The following is a 26,901-nucleotide window of genomic DNA, read 5'->3' as shown; positions in this document are numbered from 1 at the left end:
TGTCTTAGAGAAGTAACATGGTTTAGGGAAAAGAAGGACTGAACTGGCCCTTGGGAAATGTGTGCTTTACTTTCAGTGCTGTCTTTAGCACATGATTTGGACTAAAAGTTTCTATTTCTCTTTTATATTGTTAGCTGTAAATTGAGTGAAAATTTTATGTCTCAGCTTTTCTAGCTCATATTCTAGATGTGCTATCTTCTGTATATACTATTCTGTATATACTATGTTGAAATGTATGGAACATATATCATGAAATGGACATATTTGAAACATGTTTCAAAACCTAGTCACAGGCATCATAGTGGCTTCAGGTTGATCATAGTGGTATGGCTAACAATATACTGTTCTTCTACTTAATTTACTCTTAGATATTTTCCAATTATATTAATATTTCTTTCTGATACAATGGCATATTTTTAATGAGGACTAGAAACGTTAATTAAACATACCAAACCCTTTGCTACATCAAAAGATTTCTTTTGAAGATATAAAAGCCTTAGGTTAATTTTAATTTTATTGTGTTATGTTACTTTGGTACATAATCCGTGAAGTTTATTTGTTTTGAGTGTACGTTAGGTATTTCAGTATAATACAAGACAAAATAACAAATCTGAAACTAAATGTATCGAATAACAAAATCCATATAATGAAAATGCAAAGGCAGCTCTTGGTGGCTTTCCCTCCTTGTTCATAAAAGCAGCCTTAGTTTACAAACAGGTTGATAGTGTTTGTTTACCTAAGGAAACAATATATTCTTTGTTGGAGAAGCCTTAAACTAGCTCATAAAGTTGTATGTAAGCTGTAGTGTTTTGAATACAGTATTGTACTAATTGTTCTTTACTAGAACCTGAGAAGTATAACCATTTTTCCATAAATGTAATTCCAGAATTTAATCTCTTGTTGCTACGTTAGCAATACTGTCTCTTCTCCCCACATCAAACAGATTTTTCTTGGCTTTTGAAGGGTTTGTTGGGATGTAGAAGATAATAAACTGAGGATTTACAAAGATTATTTTTAATTTCAAAATATTAAGGGGGGTACCAATGTTTTTGTTATGTGGATAATTGTATAATGCTGAAGTCAGTCAGGACTTTAGTGTGCCCATCACCAGAATAGTGTTCATTGTACCCCATAGGAAAGTTTTGATCCCTTATTCTCCTTCCATCCTCCCCTCTTCTTGGTTTCCGGTGTCCTTTACATCTCTTTGTGCCCATGTATACCTGTTCTTTAGCTCCCACTTATTAGTGAGAACATAAGGTGTTATACTTCACTTAGGATAGTGGTCTCCAGTTCCATCCAAGTTGCTGCAAAAGACATTATTTTATTCCTTTTTATGGTTGTGTGTGTCGATGTCTGTGTGTACCTAGATTTGTTATTTCATATACCACATTTTCTGTATCAGCTCATCAGTTGATGGGCACTTAGATTGATTCCATATCTTCGCAGTTGTGAATTGTGCTGTGATAAACATTCGGGTGCAGGTGTCTTTTTGATATAATGACTTCTGTTCTTTGGGTAGATAGATACCCAGTAGTGGGATTGTTGGATTGATTGATATATCTACTTTTAGTTGTTTGAGGAATCTTCATACTGTTGTCCAAAGAAGTTGTACTAATTTGCAGTCCTGTCAACAGTGTATAAGTATTCCTTTTTCTCTGCATCTAGGCCAGCATGTATTGTTTTTTGACTTTTTAAAATAATGGCCATTCTGACAGGGAGAAAGTAGTTTCTCATTGTGGTTTTAGTTTGCATTTTCCTGGTGATTAATGATACTGAACATTTATTTATTCATGCGTTTGGCCATTTGTCCATCTTTTGAAAAACTTCTGTTCAGGTCTTTTACCTGCTTTTTGATGGGTTTTGTTTTCTTCCTGATTTGAGTTTTTTGTAGATTCTGGATATTAGTCTTATGTCTGATGTATAGTTTGCAAATATTTTCTCCCATTCTGTAGGTTGTTCTATTCTGAAAGTTTGCTCCTTTGAGAAAAAATCCATATGAAACTTACTTTGTCTTTCTTAATGTCATTCTCCCACACATTATGGGAATTGCAGGGTAGCTCTGGAGATCCAGATTGAAAGAATTTGGAAGAGACATTTGTTTGTTTTTAAAAAATTTATGAAAATTTCAAATAAACCAAAAGTAGAGAAGAAGACCATAATGAATTCCATATATCTGCCACCTATATGTAATAATTATTAACTTTTTGGCACACTGCTTTAAAACAAATCCTCTTATTGTAGTTAAACTACTAAAAATTATGTTGATAATATGTATGAGATTTGTAGTGTTCTTAGACTCTTAAGATAAATGTTACCTTGTTACTCGTGTTTCTCTTATTTTATTTTCATTTTGGTGACTCTTAACCCTTAATACATCATTTTTCAGTGCACATAGTTTTACTTGAGGAAAACTCTAATTTGTGTGTATATATGAAATTTTCCATAATAAAGTTTGTATATATGCATTATGTTACTAGTATATAATTATGTAACTCATAAATTTTATTACAGATACATATATGCATATAGATGTTAAATAAACTATAAAAACTATCCATATGTATACACTATTATGGAAAATTTCAAAAATACAGAAAAGTAGAGCTAATTTTATAATGAACCTCCATTATATGCATCACCCAGCTCCAACAGTTATCAATTTTTGGTCCATCTATAACATCTTCCCCCCAGCTACTTAAATGTTAATATGTAAATTGGGCATGCCAAAACTGAAGACTGTCTTTGGGCACACAATTGCTTGTGTTTAATGAAGAGTCTAGAAGACAAAAATTTTAGTCAGTATTGATAGATACTAGTACCAAAAAGGAGTAATTAACTAAATGAGCACTAATTGAACCTCATGAATGAAGTGCTAGGAACTATGAGATAACACCAGGATATAAAAATTACAAAGAAAAGATATTCTGTGAGGTGAACTAGAGTAAATGTTCCAACATGGTGTCTTAAAAGCACAACTTAAAGTGGACTCAGGAGGAGGATGGAATATTAGAGTCGGCTTCTTCGAGAATGATTAGGAAAACTTCATGTCTGAGATGATTGCATGAAGAAGGGAGAATAAAGTGCATGGCCGTGGTAGGTTTCTTTGTAGCCGTACAAAGAGCTGAGAGAAAGACCATGCTAAAATTGCTCAAAAAAGAGGGTGTGATTGATAAATATGTTCAGTTTTTAGTTATTTACTGTAATGGAAAAGAGTAGTTCTGTGGTCAGTCCAAATGCCTTTTTTTTTAAGTGATAAAAACAGATTTTATTCAGGAACCGTTGCAATGGGGAAAAGATACCTAAGTATAGAACTAGGCTTAATTCTGAGTACAAAAAGCATATGTGAGGATTTATAGTCAAGAAGCAGGGTAGGATCAGTGGATGGAAAATTACTAAGAGGAAACATTGGGTTAAGGGGTAGGGGGATTCTGGCTAAACTAACTTGACAGGATTCTTGCTGAAGGCCAGCCAGGATGACCAGGTATCACCTGGGGGGTGGTGCAGGATAAGGAATTTGGTCACATCAAAGTGATCAGACATGGAGGGTGGGAGACTCTTTCTGGACTGACTTAACAGGATTCTTGCTAAAACTGGGTGATCCAGGCCCAACAAAGACAGACATTGAAGCTCAAGGTCGAAGCCTAGTTAAGAAGAGGATTTAGAGGAACCTAATATTTGGTCGAGGAGAGTATATGTGAACCCCTTAGAAAAAATTGCATAGGTATTGCTACCTTTTTACTGCTAACATGAATAGGCAGGTCTAATCCTATGTAGACTGCAGTGTCCAAGGAAAATCACACTGTGATTTTTATTCAGAGGCAGCAGCATTAAGTGTATTTTAAGGGCAGTCTTAAGGGGAAAAGAAAGAGAAAAAATGTTACAGGAAAGCCACATGCATTTTTTTAAGGAGGTATAAAAAGGAGAAGCAAATAAACCAGTTATATCTTCAATGCATTAATGTCCTGGGAAGCAGTGGATGTCTATATAAGTATTTTCTGCACCACTAAGGGCTCCTCTTTATTCCAGGAGAGTGCTGCATTCACAATCCTTGCACAACTCATGTCCCTCATCTCCATGCTCACAACAAGTGCAAAACAAAAAAAAATGAGCCAGAACAGCTATATTTTATATCATATGACTCTGCCCCCCCTGGGCTACAAGTACCGTATTATAAGCATTTGATCTAATGGCAGCCAATACATAGATTGTCAGTTAACCTATGACATGCATGGCTTTGCACGAAAGGATGATCTGAGCCAATCACATTCTTATTCTTATTTACATGAATTGAGGAAAGAGAGACACAGCTAATGATGGATTTGAAGCGGAAGGATACATGCAGAGAAGCCCTTGAGATAGATTTGGAGCCATGTATGAGTACCAGATGCCTTTTATATTTGCTTCGGATTGGAGTTTTAATGCTCTAACTAACCTATCCTGGAAATTTGTATAAAAGAAAATAATCGGACTGTAAAAACTGAATCTGTAACAAATTCATGATCATGTTATAAATTTAGATTTGAGTGCTTCCTGTTTACTTTTTTATATATGATGTGGAATGCAAGCAATTATTATATGTAGTTATTCAACCTTGAACCAAAACTTTCAATTAGACCAAATTTCTCTACCATTTAGTTGAAGAATATCATTTAACAGAAAGAAAATCTTTTTAAAAAATGAGTAGTGCTTGATATTGTATCTGCAAATGAAAATTTTTACAATTTTGTTGGAATGATAGAAGAATAAAAAAATTTTACAATTTTCTGAACTCAGACAAAATACAGAAATAAATTAGATGACATAGTTGGCACCATTGCAACTATGATCTGTAATCTCAAGTTTAAGATTTTTATATTTGTTGAAACAGTCTAGTTCTTCATGATTGACTTTATAAATAAGTTTGAACTTATTTCTATTTTTTAAAATACTCTATATATCTTTTTTTTTTTTTTTTGAGACAGAGTCTCGCTCTGTTGCCCGGGCTAGAGTGAGTGCCGTGGCATCAGCCTAGCTCACAGCAACTTCAAACTCCTGGGCTCAAGCGATCCTACTGCCTCAGCCTCCTGAGTAGCTGGAACTACAGGCATGCGCCACCATGCCCGGCTAATTTTTTTTCTATATATTTTTAGTTGGCCAAATAATTTCTTTCTATTTTTAGTAGAGACGAGGTCTCGCTCTTACTCAGGCTGGTCTCAAACTCCTGACCTTGAGCGATCCACCCGTCTCGGCCTCCCAGAGTGCTATGATTACAGGTGTGAGCCACCGCACCCGGCCTATATATCTTTTGAGTTTGTTAAGATTTTATTTGAAAAAGGTTCCACTCCTTTAAAAAGTTTGAAATTCAGTAGCTTATTCCATTTTGGAATTTTGTATTGTATATTTTTGGTAACTATTTCAGTTTCTTTGTCTTTTTCTCTCTCTCTCTTTTTTTTTTTTTTAAGAGACAAAGTCTTGCTCTGTTGCCCCAGCTAGATTGCGGTGGCATCAGTATAGCCCACTGCACCCTCAAACTCCTGGGGCTCAAGTGATCCTCCTGCCTCAGTCTCTCATCCTGCAGAGTAGCTGGGACTACAGGTGCATGCCACCATGCCCAGCTTATTTTTTCTGTTTTTAGTAGAGAATGGGGTCTTGCTCTTGCTCAGGGTGGTCTCAAACTCCTGATGTCAAATGATTCTCCCACCTCGACCTCCCAGAGTTCATTTAGTTTCTTTACATCAAATGAAATTAATATTTATCTGTATTTTCTCCTAATTGCAAAGATTGGCAGTTATAAGGTGTTATAAGGGGATAGAATGAAATGGAGACAGACTACTACTTCTTATAAACAGGGCTTTAAAAACCTGTAGTTTGTCTAGTCGTCTTTGAGCCATCTCTTTCTTTTTAATGCACAGAGATGTTTATTGATTTTCAGATTTAAAATCTGAAAGAATCTGGTGATAAATTATTAGAATTAATAAACATTTGCAAGGTTTCTTGTTACAGAGTCAATGTAAAAAATATCAACAGATTCCTATCAATATGTCAAACAGATTTTTAACAAGTTAGTGAAGATAGAATTAAAAATGGGAATAAATCTAAGCAAAGATGTTCAGGACCTCTGAGGTGAAATTATGCACTTAATGGAGAGACATTAAAGAAGAACTAAATAAATGAAGGAGGTAAACTCTACTCATGGATTGGATATGTTCATATCATAAAGGTATTAATTCTCCCCATATTGATTTATAGAGCTAATGGAATTTCAATCAGATTCATACCAGGTTTTTGGGTGAAATTGACAAGCTTATTATAAAATTTATATGAAAATGCAAGGGCACAAAATAAAAAGCACAGTTAAAAATGTTTTATCAGATATCAAGATTTAATTTAAAGCTATAGTAATAAAGATTTCATAATATTGGTGTAAGGATAGACATAAATGCCACTTGGATAGAATTCAGAAATAAGTCTAAACAGTAATGAGCCCTTAATATAAGATAGAGATGAGACTGTAGAGCAATGAAGACAAGACACCCCCAGTGAATGATGAGGGAACATTGATACGGAGGAAAAATATTAAAATTGAACCCGTGTTTCTCACCATATACAATAATCACTTCCATGTATATTAAAGACCTAAGTAGGTTAGCTTAAACTATCAATCACCATGAAGAAGAAAATAAAAGAATAACTGTATGACCTTGGGGTAGAAGTGATGAAGGATTTTTTTAACCAGGAAAAAGGCACTAACCCTATGGCAAGAAAATTGATAAATTAGGTTTATGTCAAAAATTTGAGAAGCCACAGGATGAGATAAGTTTATAACTCATATAACTGATGAAAGAATAGTACACAGAATGTAAAAAAATTATTCCAATTAACTAGAAAAATATATGCGAAGGACTTCAACACACTCTTTACCCAGGAGGAAATTTTAATGGCCAATAAATATATGAAAAGTATTTAACTTCAGGATGCACTGTGGAAATGCAAATCAAAACTACAATGAAATGTTCAACACACAGTCACCACTGTTGGCAAAAATTTAAAAGTTTGATAATCCTAAGTGTTGGTGAGGTTACTAAGCAACAAGAAGCCTTGAATGGGGGTGTCACTTTTTATTTATCTTTGCAGCAAGGTAGTTAACTTAGCTATCAGCGCATCTGATTGCTTGAGTGTGTGTATGATGGGGGACACAGGGTGAGGGTACTGACTTGGTTCAGAAAGAAAATAGTGACTGCTATTACATTGAAAAGGTCAAGTGAAATAAAGAATGTGCTGCCCTTTACAGTCCTGTTATTTCACTTCCAGGAGAAGACAGGAAGCCATGAGGCATTCAAAAGAACATTTATAGTGATGGATTGGAAAGTGGGCCAGAATGTAAGGTAGAAAAACTGATGGCAATTCAGACAGGAAGAAGTTAACAGAAAATCAAAGAGAATGGGTAATAGCAATCAAGGGAGTTGTGGGAACCTTAAAAAATGCATACCAGGAGTGACTTGATCCTGGGGATAAAATAGGACTAAACACATTCTATTTCCATTTCTATTTAGGTTTTACATACCTTGGCTCGGGTTTTTGATAAAATCTTAAAGAGTTGGTTTGTTTAGCTTTTTAATTCTACCTTCAGGCTTGGATTTCAGGAAGTTCAGTTAAACTGGTCTTTAACTTTGGGGAAGACCATTTAAAAGTTTGTACTAGTTAGCTATCTGAGACAGTATCCTGATTATATCTCATCTCTGCTTAAAAGCATATATTTATGAAATCAGCCATTCAGCGTATAATCAAGAGCTACTATGTACCGGGTGTCTTACTAGGTATTTGAAGACATAGGGGTGTCTTCATGAGAATATTTATCTAGTGGAGTAGATAATAATCAAGTAAACTAAGGTGAAATTTCATCTGTTGCAAGTGCTAGGAAGAAAAGTACACTGAACCTTTTCTGCTTTCTGGGAGATTACAGTGATCCAGGCAGAGAGTGGATTGGCAGTCTAAAGATCCTGAGGTGGTAGGAATGAGGTGAGTCTGGAGGAATGAAAGATGAAAAGAAGGGAAGTAGTATGGTGTGAGATAAGACTGTAGAGTTATGTATGTAAGAGCTAGGCCATGTGTGGTTTTGACCATTGTGTTAAGAAGTGGAAGTTTCTCTAATTATAAGAGATGAAGCCTTTGAATACTTCAGCAGGAGTTGCAATATTGATCATATTTGCATTTTGAAAAGACCTTCCTTCTTGCAACATGGTGCACAGATTGGGGAATTAGGAGGTGGGCAGAATGGATGTAAGGAGATAATTAGAGACTATTTCAGTAGTCTAGTTAAAACATGACCTTGTTTTTATTTGTGTATAGGATGTGAGAGAAAAGGAACTCTTCAAGGATGGCACCTAGATTTATTTCTTCAATTTATGTGGTACTTAGAGAACACTAAAAGCAGACCTAGTGTCTGTGTGTGTTTTGGGGGTGGATGGGAGGTATCTGATCATGAGTTTAGTTGAATGTTGAGTTTGAGATGCCTTTGTGACATTCAAGAAAAACATACTATGTGGGCAGTTAGGTGATACTGGTTTGGACATAATAAAGGTCTAGGTAGGGTGATGATATTAAATATGAAATGTCCGATTTTGAATCAAAAGTGTTGTTTATTGTATCTCAAACAAGAAGCAGTACAATTAATCAAAGTATATGCCTAAACTATTGACACAGTTTTGCTATCATTATGGTAGCTTGCTTATGCCAGCAGCTAAGAAGCCTGGAGAGCGAGTGGCAATGAAATTGTGAAAGGCATTTTCCACAGCTTGTTGAGAATTGAATATTTTTCCTTGCAAGAAGTGGTCCAAAGCCTGGAAGAAGTGGTAGTCAGTTGGTGCAAGGTCTGGTGAATACAGTGGATGACAGTTTCCAAGTCCACCTTCTGTAGTTTGAGCAGCATTGTTTTGGGGGACATGTGGTCTTGCAAAAGAATTGGCTTGTCTCTGTTGACAAAACTGGACTGCTTAATCGCAGTGCCTTCATTATTTCATCCAGTTGGCTGCAGTAGACATCCGCCGTAATCGATTGACCAGGTTTCATGAAGCTGCAGTGGATAGTATCAGCATTGGACCACCAAACACACACCATTAGCTTTTTTTAGTGAATATTCGATTTTGGACTGTGATTGGGTGCCTCATCTTTATCTAACCATAGTGCTGAATGCTTGTGATTATCAAAAAGAATCCATTTTTCATCACATGTAACAATATAGTGTAGAAATGGTTTGCCTTTATGTCATGACAGTAAAGAAAGGCCACCTTCAAGACGAGTTCTCTTCTGATGCTCATTTAACTCATGCAGTACTCATCCATCCAGCTTCATTGTCTTGCCCTTTGTTTCAAATGGTCCAATATTGTTGGAATAATAATGTCAGACTTTCCTGCTAATTCACATGTAGGTTGAGATGGATTATCTTCCACTAAAGCTTTCAGCTCTTCATTATCGACCTTGGTCTCAAGTCACCAATATGGCTCATTTTCAAGATTAAAATCAACAGAATGGAACTTCTGAAATCATCAATGTACTCTGCATTCATTAGCCACATCCTTCACAAACACTTCATTGATACTTTGAGCTGTCTGCACTGCATTGGTTCCACGACAACTCATATTAAAAAATAAAACATGAATTTTTGACTTATCCATGGTTTCACAAAAATTGGTATAAAAAAATTTTGAAAGATAATCATAAGCCAAAACATGTGTTTGAAAGAATGAGGATGTACTTTCACAATAAAAAAGAAACCAAGAAGTGTCAAACTGAAATGTCAGAGATATCAATGGTCAAACTCAGTACTTAAGGAAATCAGACATTCCATACTTAATAACCTAATGTTAGTGAGTTGTGGGCATACTGGTAATAATTGAAGACCTAGATGTGACTGACATCTGTGATAGTGAATTAATGAGAAGATCTTAGATAGAGGAGGCTACCTGTATAGAGAGCAGAGAAGAGGACTAGAAAGGTGGGGGTATCAGGAGACTGTTGTAGTTACTAAAGCCAAAGGAAGAGAGTGATTCAATAAAGATGGGGAGAGATCAAGAATTATGTAAAATGGGAAGTGAAAAATACTCCTCAGGAGAAATTTGAATATGAAGTTAGAATCACATAGTTCCTGGTTTTTAAAACATGTTATTAATAATCCCTTGGAGTCAGTTTTTTAAAATGAATAGGTTGAAAATTTAAAACTTTGATTCTTACTAAAATACTAGGCCTCTTCCATTAAAATATTTTCACAAGTTTTGGGGTGCTACTCTTTTTGTTGTTTACTTATTTTCTTATGGTGAATCTCTTTGTGTAGTTCGTTTGTGAACTTATGTGAGTCTCTCCAGAGCTGTTTTTGGTTTTTGCTTCTGTTGCTAATTCAGGTGTTTGGTTCTTGTTTTCGATGTTAATTTCTTGTCTTGGGGATTGCTTGTAAATTTAGATTCTACTGTCATGCATGATATAAAGGTAAGTTTAGGTTTTTTATGGGAGCCTTTTTTTCCCCCTTGGGACAAGAAAAACTTTGTAACTTCATTGGTGGTAGATAGTATGTTTTCCATCTTTTATTGGACAGTCTTTCCCACGATCCTGGCTTTTAAAGCACACTATTTTTGGCGCTTGAGGATTTCCCTCTTTAAATTCAGCTCAGGTAAATACTTCTGAGGGGCAAGGGGGAAGAGCATTTCTAGCATTAGCTTAGTCTTCCATGTTGCTGGCAAACAAAGTTACTGCTTTACTTAAAATTCTGATCTTGAAATCCTTTTCCCTCAGAAATTTGGATATATTACTCCATTGCCTTGTAGCATCCAGTGCTTCCACTGAAAAATATGGTATTAATCTGATTTTGTTATTCTTTTATGGAAAATCTTTTTATTTTCTTTGAATTATTGATTTGAAGTTGTATTTTATTCTTAGCATTTTTAAATTTGTTGGGATGTATATGAGGTTCCCCTCCCCCATCCTCTGTGGAGCATAGTACTCTTTTTTTTTTTTTAAAGATGAATGTAAGAACTTCTGGGTTTCTCTAGATTTTTCTTAAAATTTTCATAATACTTTTTATCATGTTCTAATTTGCTCTTCATTTTTGTCCTTTATACCATTTAGCCTATCTTTTACTTTATCTCAACAATCATAATTTTCCTGTTCAAACTATTAAATGGGTGCATCATAAGTCTATTCACTATAGTAGCAGTATCCTGTAAGTGCTTCAGAGACACTACCTTGTTTACTCATCATAGCTACCTTGTGATGTAGGCAATGTTATTATCCCTGTTTTACAGATGAAGACACTAGAGCACAGAGAACTGAAAGTAACTTGCCCAACCAAGGTCACATAGCTAATAAAAGTGTGGAACTAAGATTCAAACCCATGCAGTATGATTCTAGAACCTGTACTCTTAACCCTTAGGTTACACTTACTTTCAAGGTACATCTGGCTTGTATTAGCCCTATGAATGTGTTAATTCTTGTTTCTGCTTCCTGTGGTATTAATTTTTCTATTTGTTGATTTTGATGTTTAGCTTTCATGTTGCTAACTTACCTCATGTTTGATTTTGGAATATATACTTGTTCTAGTATTTGAACAGTCTGTCGAAAAATGCTACAAAGCTTACATCTAGTGATTGTTGGAGGGGTGGTCATGACTTGCTGCTGGGAAGAATGTATCAAACTAATTTGAAGTGTGAGGATTTCCTATTCATCTTCTGTGTATCCAGCATTGTTCTGCTTCTTGACTCAATTTGTCTACATGTTGTGCTCCTGTCTCAACCAGGTACCTCTGATGTCTACTTCCCTGCTTGACAACAGCAGGGCAAGGGGGCCTACCTGACTGGATGTTTCTAATACTATTATCCTGAGGGTTGCTCCAGGGTTCTCTCCCACCCACCCATAGGTGCTTTATACTAAACGTGGGATATCTCTGGCATTGCCCTCTGTGGTTTGCTTCTGCTTGCATTTTAGGCTTTAGTTTCCTCAGTTTAATTTCTTCTTGTTTGTCTATTCTTTTAGAAATTAATTAGAATATCTCTTTCTTTAAGGTTATATTCTTGCTTTACAGTGCTCCTTTGCTTTAGTCTCTTATTTTTTGTGTTGCTATAGTTTTTCTTTATTCCTGTACTTTTTAGGTTTGCAGGATTTTTGGATATTATGTTGAGTGTGCTCCTTCTTCCATTTTGATCCTGTCTTCTGTCAGTGGTTCTTAATCTTTTGAGTCATGGACTTCTTTGACCGTATGTTGAATTCTGTGGGCCTTGCCACCTTGTTCATCCAAATTTATAGCTTTCTACCACCTGGACACCAAACAATGGCCAAATGTTAATTTGAGCTTTACTAGTTTTGTAGGTCTGGGGTTTTTTGAGGTGAGGAGCAGAAGGGAGGTTTGGGTTTTAATTATATTAGAGGTATAAGTATATTCCTATGATATTTTCGGATTATTTTGTTATTCAAGTTTGAGAAAAATTGCTATGAAAGATATTTATATCTGTAGCCACAGAGTTTAATGTAAAGAAATATAGAGCTATTTCTTTCTGTTAAGTAGTTTTATAGTTTAATAACATTTCTCTTTTTCCTCTTTTCTCTAGGTTTAACTATAGATCGACACATCATCTTGCATCTCATGGGTTCTATGAATTTTTAAATTGGTTTGATGAAAGAGCGTGGTATCCACTAGGAAGAATAGTAGGTGGTACTGTAAGTATATTACCAGTTATTTATGTTAATTATAAAATTTTATTGTTATTTGAGTAAATCATTAATTGCTAGGGTGACAGGGGTTCTGGAAAGCTTTGTATAGTATAATGATGAAAGAGCATGGTATCCACTAGGAAGAATAGTAGGTGATACTGTAAGTATATTACCAGTTATTTATGTTAATTATAAAATTTTATTGTTATTTGAGTAAATCATTAATTGCTAGGGTGACAGGGATTCTGGAAAGCTTTGTATAGTATAATGTATAATCAACCATTTAGTTTGCTTAGACTGTTTTCTTGACACCTCCCCCTACCTCCCAACCTGGTTTTGGATTATCTCACACTAGCTACTCTTTAACAAGTGCTAGAGACCAGGTAAGGGATCTGCTATCACAGTGTATCTCATATTCAGGTTTTTGTGTATGTTTGCTTTATTCTGTAGCAACTTGGTTGGAAAAAACCTTCTGGAAAGGAGATAGAAATTTAGAATAATCTGGTAATTCTAATTTTTCAGGCCCCAAATCTCCCCTAAATTATTCCAGGTATTTGGGTATCGATTACAGTTCATGGAGACTTTTGATGTCCAGAAAGATGACATAAGGGAAAATATTTGGAGATATAAGGAGAATTTTGAAGAAAAGGTGAAGGACAAGGCAGCAGTGTTTTGTATTGGGGAAATATGTTTGAATTTTTGTATCAGTTACACCAGAGGTTTATCAATTTTATTAGGTTTTTTTCTTAACCCAAAGAAACTTTTGATTCTGCTGATTGTCTCTAGTGTATATTTGTTTTCTGTTTCATTTCAGTTTGTTTTTTTCCTTCCACGTTCTTGTGTTTGTTTTGATATTCTTTTTTGGACTTATCGAGATGGTTTACTCAACTATTGTTTATTATTAATGGATGTATTTTAAAGCTATAAATTTCAACACTAATCACTGTATTAGCTGCATTTGACAAGTTTTGAGCTATAGTACTTTTATCATTGCAGTCAAAATTTTTGTATTTCAATTTCCCCTGATTCATGGGTTATTTAGAATTGTATTTAACTTCAAGACATAAAGGGAATACACAGTTATCTTTTTTTTTCTTTATATCTCAAATATATTGTGGATAAAGAACAAATTCTCTGCAATTTCAATTATTTAAAATTTATTGAAACTTGATTCGTGGCCTGGGATATATCCACATTTTGTAAATATTCCCTCTATATTTAGAAAGAATATTCTCCATGATAGATGTTCTGTTTCTAGTCTGGGGCATCCTCACATTCTTAATATAAATAGAGATAAAGATGCAACAGAGTAGTTATGATGGTGTCCAGTATGAATTATAGAGGTATTAAATGGAAGTAGATACAATAGATGGCTATTACCTGCAGTTCTTGTGGTGCTAATCTTATATACCTTATTGTATTAAGATTTAATGACTATGGTTTATTTCCTTGTGTGTTTATAACTTTTTATCTTGAATTCATCCTCAATGGAAGCCTGTTTTCTCTGAGACTGTTGATATCCTGGGATTTGGGACCATCCCTGTAATCTTTCTCATTTGCCTTTGCCGAAGCCCTTAGGGGTTTCACTGGTTTTAGGACAATTGTAAGAGGTTATTTCTCAGCTTGTGGTTTATTATATACCTAATGTTATTATAAATGTGGAACCCAGATTCACACATCTGAATGAGTTTCTTATTTCTCCTTTAGGACTTTGTTTCTACTCAAAGCTTTGTAAGGAAGGCAAAGTTCCTTAGTGCTTCCCTTGATAGATGAGTAGACTGACATTGTGCTGGAATTAAGTCTTCTCTCTGATCCTTATGTTATGTGAAAACCCCGTATTTCCAGTCCCTAGGTCCTATATCAGGCCTGTTTGGCTTTTTTCTTCTTCTTTCTTGTGGGCTCCCATGACATCAATACCTATTTTGAATTTCCTCTTCATTTTTGACATCTTGAGAATTCCCTGTCTTTTGAGCTTGAGTATGCCTTTTTTGTTGTTGAGGGTTTATTTATTTTTGGTCCTTTTGTTTAGTACTTCTATATATTTTAGCTGATTTGTGTGTCAGCTCAGTCTGCCATATTATATGGACTTACCTTGAGAGTTATTTTCAAATTCACTTTCATTTCTTTCAGTAGTGCTGACAGAATCATACATTGGGACCTAGTGTTGAATGTGAAATGGAACAAAGATTTTATTTTTTATGAATGGTGATGAATTACCACATTTTTTCCTTCCCTTCCTCTTTCCATGCATGCAGTAGGTATTGAGCATCTATCTACTCTGTGCCATTTATAGTTCTGGGTACTGGAAAAAAATTTCCTGCTATTCTGGAGCTTATATTCTTATAAGTGTAGGCAGTTCATGGACAATAAATAAGTAAAATATATAGTATGTCAAATGATAAGTTCTATGGAAAAAAAGCAAGGGAATGTGTTAAAGACCATGCAAGGGTTTGCGGTTTTAAATAGTATAGGCAAGTGATTTGGGAGGCCAAGGTAGGAGGAGCTCGAGACCACCCTGAGCACCATAGTGAGACCTGGTCTCTACCAAAAAAAAAAAAAAAAAAATTAAAAAACAAAATAGCCAGGCATGGTGGTGTGTGCCTATAGTCCTTGGGAGGCTGAGCCAGGAGGATTGCTTGAGCCTGGGGGTTGGAGGTTGCAATGATCTATGAGCATGCCATTTGTACTCCAGCAGATGTAAATGCATATATTAATCACTGAAGAATGGCTCAAAAAGAATGTCCTACTTACTGGTCTTTGAATCTTTTCAATGTTTGATGTTCCCCTTTTAGAGCAAGGGTGAATAATTGTGAACTGGCCTCTTCTAGTTTATTATTTTCCTTTTATCCTTAAGTACTTCAAGTGGCATAAAAACTTTAAACCTGTCACTAGTCCCAAAACTTTATCCTTGAATTCACCAACTTACTGGTCCTTCTTTTCCTAGCTAGAGTTGTTTACTTTCCAAATTTTGGGCTTGAAAGGAAGAGAGACTTTTTATAAATATTAATTATGTAATTTTGCACATAATTTTTAATTTCTTTTTTTTTAAGAGACAGGGTCTTGCTCTGTTGCCTAGGCTGGAATGCAGTGGTGCAGCATAGTTCACTGTAGCTTGAAACTCCCCGGCTCAAGCAATCCTCCCAATTAGCTGGGACTACAGGCACACAGCCCCACACCCAGCTAATTTTTCTTATTTTTTTTTCAGAGACCAGGTCTGCTATATTGCCCAGGCTGGTCTCGAATTCCTGGCTTCAAGTGATCCTTCCACCTCAGCCTCCTGAGTCACTGGAATTACAAGCATGAGCCATCACACATGGCTTGCTCATAAATTTTCTTTGTCTTCTCTCAACTTTTCTCATTTCCTTATACACACCCAAGTATAGGTAAAATTGGAGTGTGTTAAAACCCCGAACTTGAGGGTAAGTTAGACTAGGACACTGCTTTAGAAAGAAAAAAAAATGAGATCAGTAAGAAAGTTACCTACAGTTTAACATTGTTAAACATTTTGTTTTAATCATTGTTTTATATTTTCTCTGTTCCTTTTTTATTTAAATGTGTAGTCTTTCACATATAAGCTTGTTCTTTGCATCCAATCCAACAAGATTTTTTTTGTACTTTGTAATGAAGGCAAACTATTTTGAGATCTTGTTCTCAAACTTACTCTAAACTATGTAATAATAAAGAAGAGGACTTAACGTTAGTATTTTCATGTATCTCATTTTATATGTAATTACATTTTTAATTTTTTTCTTTCTAGGTTTACCCAGGGTTGATGATAACAGCTGGTCTTATCCATTGGATTTTAAATACATTGAACATAACCGTTCACATAAGAGATGTATGTGTGTTCCTTGCACCAACTTTTAGCGGCCTTACATCTATATCTACTTTCCTGCTTACCAGAGAACTTTGGAACCAAGGAGCAGGACTTCTAGCTGCTTGTTTTATTGCTATCGTACCAGGTTACATATCTCGGTCAGTAGCTGGATCCTTTGATAATGAAGGCATTGCTATTTTTGCACTTCAGTTCACATACTACTTATGGGTAAGTAACACTTAATGTTTTGCTACCATTAATACCCATGACCTTTCTGCTGAAATGCTTTAGGTTGTACACATTTGTCTTTTACCAATTATAATTATGCTTGCATACTGAGATTTCTGTTACTGTTCATAATAAATTTAATAATGGGTAACATTTTAAAATATATCAGGCACTGTTTTTTTCTCTAGTTGTATATAACCAGATTAAAATATAGATGAGAATTTTCACAACAATTCTGTTATGCCTGATTTATAAGTGATAATAATCCTTTCATTATAAGTCATAGCTCCAAAAAAGGGGGGCTATTAAAAAACAACATGTTGAGGTCTTTTTTGTTTGTTTCTTTGTTTGGGGGAAGAGAGGTAAGAAATAGTACCTTGGAAAGTTGAAATGCAGTTTGATGGCTTGGAATTTTAAATTGTTTCCAAAACTAACATTATGTATTTTGCAATTGCCAAGTTATTTAAACTTACTGGTGGTTCCTCCCCTGCCCCACATGGAATATGATGGTACTTAAATTATTGGGTTTATAAAGCTTGCATTTATTTATTTATTATTTGAACTTTAGTTTATGCTCATACTTTTTCAGTGATGGCAATTGCCAAAAATTATGTGTCAATACTTTTTGGTGTATTTAATTAAGTGTATTTTTAGGTTATCTAGGTGAATAGCAGCATACTTTTTCTCTTTAATAATTAATCGTTTAAAACTACTTGGCCAATGAGTATTTTTGCTTTGGCATGGAAGTCCAGAGAAGAATGTTTACAGTGTGATCAATATAGATGGTGTTTTGATTTGAATTTAAAAGAGAAGAAAGAAAATACCTATGGAGAAGAAGGTGATGGCAGTGCTGTTGTACTCATCAACAAATATGTTTAAAAACTTTTTGTTTATTGTGCGCAGCTGAGGAAAAAAACCTTAAACATTGAAAGCTCTGTTTAATGCCTCTTAATACACAATATGTTTAATTATAAAAATACATGTAAATGTAGATAGATCTTGATAGTATGATGCCAAGCGGAAAAATAAATTACAGTAGAATATGTACAGTATGATAAATCATTTATGTCAATTTTAAGTAGTACAAACTATCCTATGTTTCTTTATGCCTATTTATAATGGAAGTATAAAAATGTAATATATAGCCTTTTGAATTTGGGCATATTTTTGAACTTTTTTATGCTTTTAAGAAAGACAAATAGGCATTGTATTCTATATGTAGTTTTGTAACTTTATAGTCTTTTAACACATCATGGGTTTGGACCATTGAAATAGTATCCTAACTGGCATCTTAACCAACTTTCAACCTTTTTTTAAATTTGATTTTTAAAAATTTAGGCAGAATTCATATAACAGATTTAATGTGTATTTGAGCCATTTTAAAGTGTACAATCAGTGCTTTTTAGTATATACACAATGTAGTGAAACTATCACTGCTATCAATTTACAGAACATTTCATCAACCCAAAAAGAAAACTTGTTCCTCCCAACTTTCTCCTCCTTCTGTCCTTTGGTGATCACTAATCTACTTTGTGTTTCTGTGGACTTACCTATTCTGGACATTTCGTGTAGTAAAATCTTACAATGTGACCTTTATGTCTGTCTGTCTTTCACTGTGTGTATCAGTACTTCATTTCTTTTTTTCCTCCAGTTTATTTGGTAAAATAAACAAAACTTCCCATCTTATCTTTTTTTCTGTTGTTTATTTTTTGAAACAGAGTCTCACTTTGTCACCCCGTGCCTTGGTCTCCCAGAGTGCTAGAATTACAGGTGTGAGCCACACACCCAGCCTCTTAATCTCTTTTTAAAAAGTGTACAGTGGTATTAAATACATCATAACGTACAACTTTATCACTACCATCCATCTGCAGAATTCTTTTCACCCTCTAAAATGAAACTTTATACCTATTAAACAATAAATTCTCCCCTGGTAACCACCATTCTAACTTTCTGTCTCTGATTTTGATTTCTTTAAGTACTTCCTATAAGTGGAATCGTACAGTATTTGTCTTTTTGTGACTGGCTTATTGTACTTAGCATAATGTTCCCAGAGTTCATCCATGTTATAGCATATGTCAGAATTTCATTCTTTTTTAAGGCAGAATAATATTGTGTATATATACCACATTTTGCTTATTGATTCATCCATCAACAGACACTTGAGTTGCTTATACATTTTAGCCATTGTGAATAATGCTGCTCTGAATATGGTGTTCTTCTTGAGACCTTTCTTTCAACTCTTTTAGATAAGTACCCAGAAGTGGAATTGCTGGATCATATGGTAGTTATATTTTTAGTTTTTTAAGGAACCACCATACTATTTTCCATAGTGGCTATACCATTTTACTTTCCTACCAGCAGTGCACAAGGGTTCCAGTTACTCATGTCTTCAGCATCACTTGTTTGTTTTTTGATAGTAGTCATCTCCTAATGGATATAAAATAGTATCGTTATAGTTTTGATTTTCTTTAACCTAATGATTAGTGAAGAACATCTTTTCGTATGTTTTCTGGCCAATTAGGTCTCTTTGGAGAAATGTCTATTCAAATCCTTTTCCCAATTTTTATTTAGGTTTTTTGTTGACTTTTAGGAATTCTCTGTATATTCTGAATATAAATCTCTTATCAGATACGTGATTTACCCATATTTTCTCCTATTCTGTGAGCTGTATTTTCACTCTGTTGTCAGTGTCTTTTGATACACAAAATAGTTCAATTTTCATGAAATCCAATTTGTCTATTTTTTCTTTTGTTATCTGTGTCTTTGTTGTCATATCCAGGAAATCATTGCCAAATCCAGTATTGTGAAGCTTTTGCTCTGTTTTCTTCTAAAAGTTTTATAGTTTTAAGTCTTAGATTTAGGTCTTTGATCTATTTTCAGTTAATTTTTGTATATGGTATTGGATAGGATCTAACTTCATTCTTTTGCTTGTGGATTTCCAGTTTCCCTAGCATCATTTATTGAAAAGATTGTCCTTTCCCCATTGAGTGGTCTTGGCACCCTTGTCAAAATCATTTGACCAGATACCTGAGCATTTATTTCCAGGCTCTGTGTTCTGTTCCTTAGGTTTATATATCTGTCTGTATGTCAGTATCACACTGTTTTGATTATTAAAGCTTTGTGTGGTAAATTTTAAAATCAGGAAGTGTGAATCCTCTAGCTTTGTTATTCTTATTCAGGATTGTTTTGGGTATTTGGCATCCCTTGAAATTCCATGTGAGTTTTAGGACAGGTTTTTTTTATTTCTGCAAACAGTATCATTGGGATATTGATAGGGATTACATTGAATCTGTGTATCATTTGGGAAGTAGTATTGAAATTTTAACAATATTAAGTCTTATAATCTGTGAAGATGGGATATATTTCCATTATTTTTGTCTTTAATTTCTTTCAGTAATGTTTTGTAGTTTTCATTGTACAACTCTTTCACTTTGTTTAACCTGATTTCCCAGTATTTTATTCTTTTTTGTGCTATTATAAATGAAATTGTTTTGTAATTTCCTTTTCAGATCGTTCGTTGTTTGTGTTTAGAAATGCAACTGATTGTTTGTTAACTTTATATCCTGCTACTTTGCTGAATTCCTTTATTAGTTCTAACAGGTTTTTTTCTTTGTGGAATCTTTAGAGTTTACTTAGATACAAGAGTATATCAACTGGGAACACAGATAATTTTATTTCTTCCTTTCCAATTTGGATGCCTGTTATTTCTTGCCTGGTTGCTCTGGCTAGAATTTCCAGTAGGTAGAATAGAATTGGTGAAAACAGCATCCTTGCCTTGTTTCTGATCTTAGAGGAAAAGCTTTCAGTCTTTCACCACTGAGTATGATGTTTGCTATGGGTTTTTTTGTATGGCTTTTACTATATTGAGGTAGTTTCCTTCTGTTCCTAGTTTGTTGAGTGTTTTTTATCATGAAAGGCTATTGGATTTTGTCATGTTTTTTTCTGTATGAATTGAGATGATCATGTGTTCCCCCCCCTTTTGTGTTAGTGTAGTGTATTACATTGATATTTTGCTATGTTGAATTATCTTTGCATTCAGGAATAAGTCCCACTTGATCATGGTGTATAATCCTATTAATGTGCTGCTGAATTTGGTTTGCTAGCATTTTCTTGAGGATTTTTGCATCAGTGTTCATGAGGGATATCTGTGTATATAGTTTCTTGTAGTGTCTTTATCTGGCTTTGGTATCAGGGTAATACTGGCATCATAGAATGAGTTAGGAAGTGTTCCCTTCTCTTCAGTTTCTTGGAAAAGTTTGAGAATGATTCATGTTAGTTCCATTCTTTAAATATTTTGGTAGAATTCACTAGTGAAGCCATCGGGTTCAGGGCTTTTCTTTGCTGGGAGATTTTTGATTGTTGATTGCATCTCCTTACTAGTTGTCAGTCTGTTCAGATTTTCTATTTCATCATGAGTTAGTTTTGGTGGGCTTTTGTGTTTCTAGGCATTTGTCCATCTATGTTATTCAATTTTTTTTTGGCATACTAGAGTTCATAGTACTCTCATAATCCTTTTTATTTTTATAGAATCAGTAGTAGTATCCCCACGTTCATTTCTGATTTTAGTAATTTGTATCTTTTTTCCTTAGTCTATCTGGCCAAAGATTTGTCAATTTTATTGATCTTTTCAAAGAACCAACTTTTGATTTCATTGATGTTTCCCTGTTTTTACCCTATTCTCTATTGTGTATATGTGCTGCAAAGGTCAGCACTCTCTATTTTGTTTATCTTTGTTGAGATCTTTATTGTTTATTTGATTCCTTCTTTCTGGTAGCTTTGGGTTTAGTTTGCTCTTTTCCTAGTTCACAACTTAAACTGTAAAGTCAGGTTTTTGATTTGAGATTTTTTTTCTTATTTTTGAATGTAGGCATTTATAGTTGTAAATTTTCCCCTTGGCACTGCTTTCATTGTTTCCCATAAGTTCCGTTATGTTGTGTTTTTCTAGATTTTTTTGACCCATTTGTGAAGAGTTTGTTGTTTGATTTCCACAAATTTGTTTATTTCCCAGTTTTCCTTCTGCTACTGATTTCTAATTTCATCCTGTTGTGGTTGGAGAAGATACTTTGCATGATATCTAGCTTTTTAAAAATCTGATGAGACTTAATTTGTGGCGCAGCATGTATCCTGGAAAATGTTCTGTGTGTACTTGGTAAGAATGTGTATATTGCTGTTGTTCAGACAAGTGTTCTGTATTATCTCTGTTAGACCTAGTTGGTTTATTGTGTTGAGTCCTCTATTTCCTTCTGTCTGGTTGTTCTATCCATTATTGAGAATAGGATATTGATATCACCAGTTATTATTGTAGAACTTTGTATTTCTCCCTTCAATTATACCAGTTTTTGATTTCTTATATTTTGATGGTCTATTGGCATGCAAATGTTTATTTTATAAACATTTTATTTATAGGCATGCAAATTGATATTATCTTCTTGTTGTGTTAAACCTTTTATTAATATATATTGTCCTCCTTTCTCTCTTGTAACCTTTTTTTTTATTCAGAGTCTTTTTTCTGACATTAGTATAGCCACCCCTGTTCTCTTTTGGTTACTGTTTACATGGAATATCTTTTTCTGTCCTTTCACTTTCAGTCTATTTATGTCTTTGGATCTAAAGTGAGTTTCTTCTAACAGCATGTAGTTGGATCATGTGTTTTTATTCATTCTGCCAGTCTGCCTTTTGATTGGAGAGTTTAATATACATTTAAAGTAATTACTAATAAGGAGGGACTTCTGTTATTTTGCTATTTGTTTTCTATATGCCTTACAGCTTTTTTGTCCCTTATTCCTGCAATACTGTGTTTCGTGTTTAGTTGATATTTTGGTAGTGAAACATTTAAATCCTTTTCTCTTCCTTTTGTGTATATCTGTGGATTGCCTTTTTACTCTGTTGATAGTGTTCTTTACAGAGTAGTTTTTAATCTGTTTTCTTTTGTTGCTTGTCTTTTTGGTGTCATATTTAGGAAACTGTTGCCTAATTAAAGGTCATGAAGATTTATACCTGTGTTCCCTTCTAAGCTTTTTATACTTCGAGTTCTTCCATTTAGGTCTTTGATCCATTTTGAGTTAATTTTTGTATATGGTGTCAGTTAAGGGGTACCAGCTTCATTCTTTTGCATGTGGATATCCGGTTATCCTAGTATTATTTTCCCATTGAGTGGTTTTAGCAACCTTGCCAAAAATCAGTTGACTGTAGATGTATGGTTTATATCTGGGCTCTCAATTCTTATTCCATTCCATTGCTGTCTGTATGTGTGTCTTTGTGCCAGTACCATATAGTTTTGGTTACTGTAGCTTTGTGTAGTGCATTTTGAAATCCGGAAGTGTAAGTCCTCCAACTTTATTCCTTTTCAAGATTGTTTGGGCTATTTGGGGTCCCTTGCATTTTCATATGAATTGTAGGATCAGCTTGTTCCTTACATCATTGTTTTTTGAATTGGTATAATACTATTTTATTAATTTAACAAGAATTTTTTTAGAGCACAGTATCGAGCAGGTGCTGTTTTATATGTTGATTATACAGCATTAAATGAAATTGATAATCTAGTAGGAGAAATTATGGATATGATATTGCTTTAAAAGGATTATAGAGAGACAGTAAAATAAAGCATTCTTATTCAAGAACCGGGTGAGAGTTTTTCCTTTGTCTTCTTTTTAAAAATAAAATATTTAAAATAGATTTAATGTGGTAATAGCTCCAATATTTGACATTAGAAGACCTGTGTTTGAGTTCTGGCATAAAAAGTCACTCTCTGACTCTTGGCAAGTTGGACACTTTTGAATCTCAATTTCCTCATAAATGAAACATAGAAAATGTTTTGCCTACAGTTATAATAGATGATGATGTTTATTCAAAGTTTGTTATTACCAATTGAAAGTGAAAATAATTATAGCCCTAACTACCCTGAAAAGTTGTTTTGTAGCCCAAATGAAGTTATGAAGGTAAAAATATTTTGTAATCTCTAAAATATAAATGTTATATTGCCTGCTACTCCCTCATCTGGTGTTTTTATTTTTAAAGCAACTCTTTTATGACGTATATGTTTTTAAAATTTAAAAGATAAAACATTCTGTGTCATAGCATTATTGTTTTTTGCAGCACTATTGCTGTTAAAAGCTTGCATTGACAGAAACATTTTTGGATACGCTTTTGGATTTGTGTTCTACAGAGATATATTAATATAACCTTTTTTCATCATGATCCAGTGATTAAGAATACAGTCTGGAGCCAAACTGTCATGGTTTGGTTTCCTCTTCACTTGATTTCCAGCTCTATCACTGGGCTTGTCTTAAACTTCCCACCCTGTGCCTATTTCATCAACTATAAAGTGGAAGTAATAGTATCTACCTCATACAGCTTAAATAAGTTAATACATGTAAAAGTATAGAACATTATGGAAAGATAGTAATAGATGAGTACTTGTTTGTCATTATTACTTCTATTATTATTTACCAACACCAGAGCCTAGGATTTAGAAAAGTATTTAACTAATGCAGATAAAATAGTACATGGAACACTGTTTATCATATTGCCTCTTATAGGTTTTTTTTTTTCCCCCAAGGTTTCCTTCTATGCCTTTGTAATGAACTGTCTCTTTTCCCGACCCCATATTTCTGGCAACCACTGATCTGATCTCTTTATATATATCTGTATAGTTTGGGAAATTTCTTTTCCGTATGTCGTATGACTAGAAACAGACAGTAGGGGTATCCCTTTGTGCCTGCTTTCTTCACTTAGCATGATATTTTTGAGAGTGTCATCCATGCAATTGCATGTTTTAGTAGTTTGTCACTTGTTATTGCTAAGTCGTGTTCCGTTGTATGGATGTACTACAGTTTGTTTTCCAGTTTTTGGCAGTTATCAGTAAAGTGGCTATAAATGTTTACATATGGGTGTTTGTATGGGCGTATATTATTATTTCTTTTGGGTAAATGCCTAGTCATGGTTTACTGTTTTGTGTAATAAGTGTATGTTTAACTTTATAAAAAGCTGCTGAACAGTTTTCCAAAGTGACTTTGTTCATTTTGCATTCCCTCCACCTAATGCATGAGAGTTGTATTTACTCTATTTCACTATCACACGGTTTGGTCAGATTTTTAAATTTTAGCCAATCTTGTAGGTAGGTAGTAGTATTTCATGGCTTTCATTTGCTTTTCCCCAGTGACTAATGTGCATGTTTTCATATGTTTATTTGTCATCCCTATTATTTGGAATAATCTGTTCACATCTTTTGCCCATGTTTTATTAATAGTTGAGTTGTTTTCATACTATTGAGGTGTAAGAGTTCTTTATACATCCTGGAAATAAGTCTTTTATCAGTGTTTTGCCAACATTTTCTCCAGCCTGTAGTATGCCTTTACAAAAAAAGTATCTTTCTAAGAGCAGAAATGTTCAATTTTGATGAAGTTTAATTTATCAGGTTTTAAAATTTTCTTTTCTTTTCTTTTCTATCTTGCTTTTGGCATCTTTTTTGTTTGTTTGTTTTTGAGACAGAGTGTCGCTTTTTTGTCCAGGTTACAGTGCAGTGGAATCATCATAGCTCACTGCAACCTCAAACTCCTGGGCTCAAGTGATCCTCCTGCCTCAGCCTTCCGAGTAGCTGGGACTACAGGCGTTTCCCACCAAGCCTGGCTAATTTTTCTGTTTTTTGTAAAGACAGGGATTCACTCTTGCTTGGGCTGGTATTGAACTCCTAGCCTCAAGTGAGCCACCACATCTGGCCTGGTGTTGTATCTAACAAATCTTTGCCTACCTCAAGTCACAAAGATTTTCTCATAGGCTTACATCTAGAAATTGGATAATTTTAGGTTTTACATTTAGGTCTGTGATCTTTTTGAATTGATAATGGTCTATGGTGAAAAATAGGGGTTGAGGTTCTTTTTTGTTGTATTTGGATATCCAGTTCCAATATCATGTGTTGAAAAGACTATTCTTTCTTCGTTGAATCACCTACCTTGGTAGCCTTGTCAAAATTGGTTAAATACATATGGATCATTTGGGGACTTTGCTGTTGAAAGCAGGTAGCATGAATAATCCAGCTCTGTTCCTCTTTTTCATAATTGTTTTGGCTGCTCTTAGTCCTTTGCTTACTGTAAATTTTAGAATCACATTATTAACTTCTTTTAAAAAAAAAGAAAGAAAGATAAGAAGCCTGCTGGGGATATTGATTGGAAGTACATTGACTCCTTAGGTCAGTTTGGGGAGAGTTGTTACTTTACCCATGAATGTGATATCTCTTTCTACTTATTTAGGCCTTCTTTGATTTCTCTTAGTTTTTGCTTTAATCTTTCTGGATTATCGGGTTAGTAATTTGAGATCTTCTGTTATAAACATTTAAAGCTATAAAGTTCCCTCTAAGCACTACTTTAGCTGCACCTTACAAATTTTCTATTGAAAAATAATTTGCATAAAATTTGCCATTTTAAGATGTAGAATTCAGTGGCTTTTAGTGTATTCACCAACTTATTACCACCATTACCACAGTCTAATGGCAGAACTTTTTTTTAGTTTTTAAAAAATTTGTATATATTCATGGGGTACAAGTATAATTTCACTACAGTTAAAGTTGGCCTTCAGTTGTATAGAACATATTTACTACCCAAAAGAACAAAAGACATTCTATAACAAAGATATCTGCACCTGAATGTTTATAGCAGCACAATTCACAATTGCAAAGATGTGGAAACAACTCAAGCGCCCATCAATACATGAGTGGATTAATAAAATGTGGTATATGTATACCATGGAGTACTACTCAGCTATAAGAAACAGTGGTGATATCGCACCTCTTGTATTTTCCTGGAAAGAGTTGGAACCCATTCTACTAAGTATCCCAAGAATGGAAAAATAAGCACTATGTGTACTCGCCATCAAATTGGTTTCACTGATCATCACCTAAGAACACAGTTAGGAATAACATTGATCGGGTGTCGGGCAGATGTGGGTGGGGGAGGGGATGGGTGTATACATACATAATGAGCGCGATGTGCACTGTCTAGGGGATGGACACGTTTGAAGCTCTGACTGGTGGGGGAGGGGGCGGGGGGGGAGAAGCAAGGACAATATACGTAACCTAAACTTTTGTACCCCCACAATATGCTGAAATAAGAATAAAAAAAAAAAAAGAAATGCCTTCCCATTTCCCACATTCCCCCAGCCATTAGCAACCAGTGATCTCTATTTTC

The 26,901-nt window shown here is 34.4% G+C and overlaps 1 protein-coding gene across 1 annotated transcript in view; it reads left to right on the top strand.

Moving 5' to 3' along the window:
- STT3B (STT3 oligosaccharyltransferase complex catalytic subunit B) overlaps positions 1–26,901 on the top strand; it is a 106,081-nt gene that overhangs the window by 29,111 nt on the left and 50,069 nt on the right. Inside the window, exons 2-3 of the mRNA XM_045537542.1 lie at positions 12,573–12,681; positions 16,433–16,720. Coding sequence (XP_045393498.1) covers positions 12,573–12,681; positions 16,433–16,720 — 397 coding nt within the window. The remainder of the gene's footprint in view (positions 1–12,572; positions 12,682–16,432; positions 16,721–26,901) is intronic.

The sequence above is a fragment of the Lemur catta genome, chromosome 1 (genome assembly GCF_020740605.2).
Source record: "Lemur catta isolate mLemCat1 chromosome 1, mLemCat1.pri, whole genome shotgun sequence".
Taxonomy (NCBI): Eukaryota; Metazoa; Chordata; class Mammalia; order Primates; family Lemuridae; genus Lemur; species Lemur catta.
The sequence above is the reverse complement of the archived record's forward strand: the minus strand, read 5'-3'. Positions and strand labels throughout refer to the sequence as shown.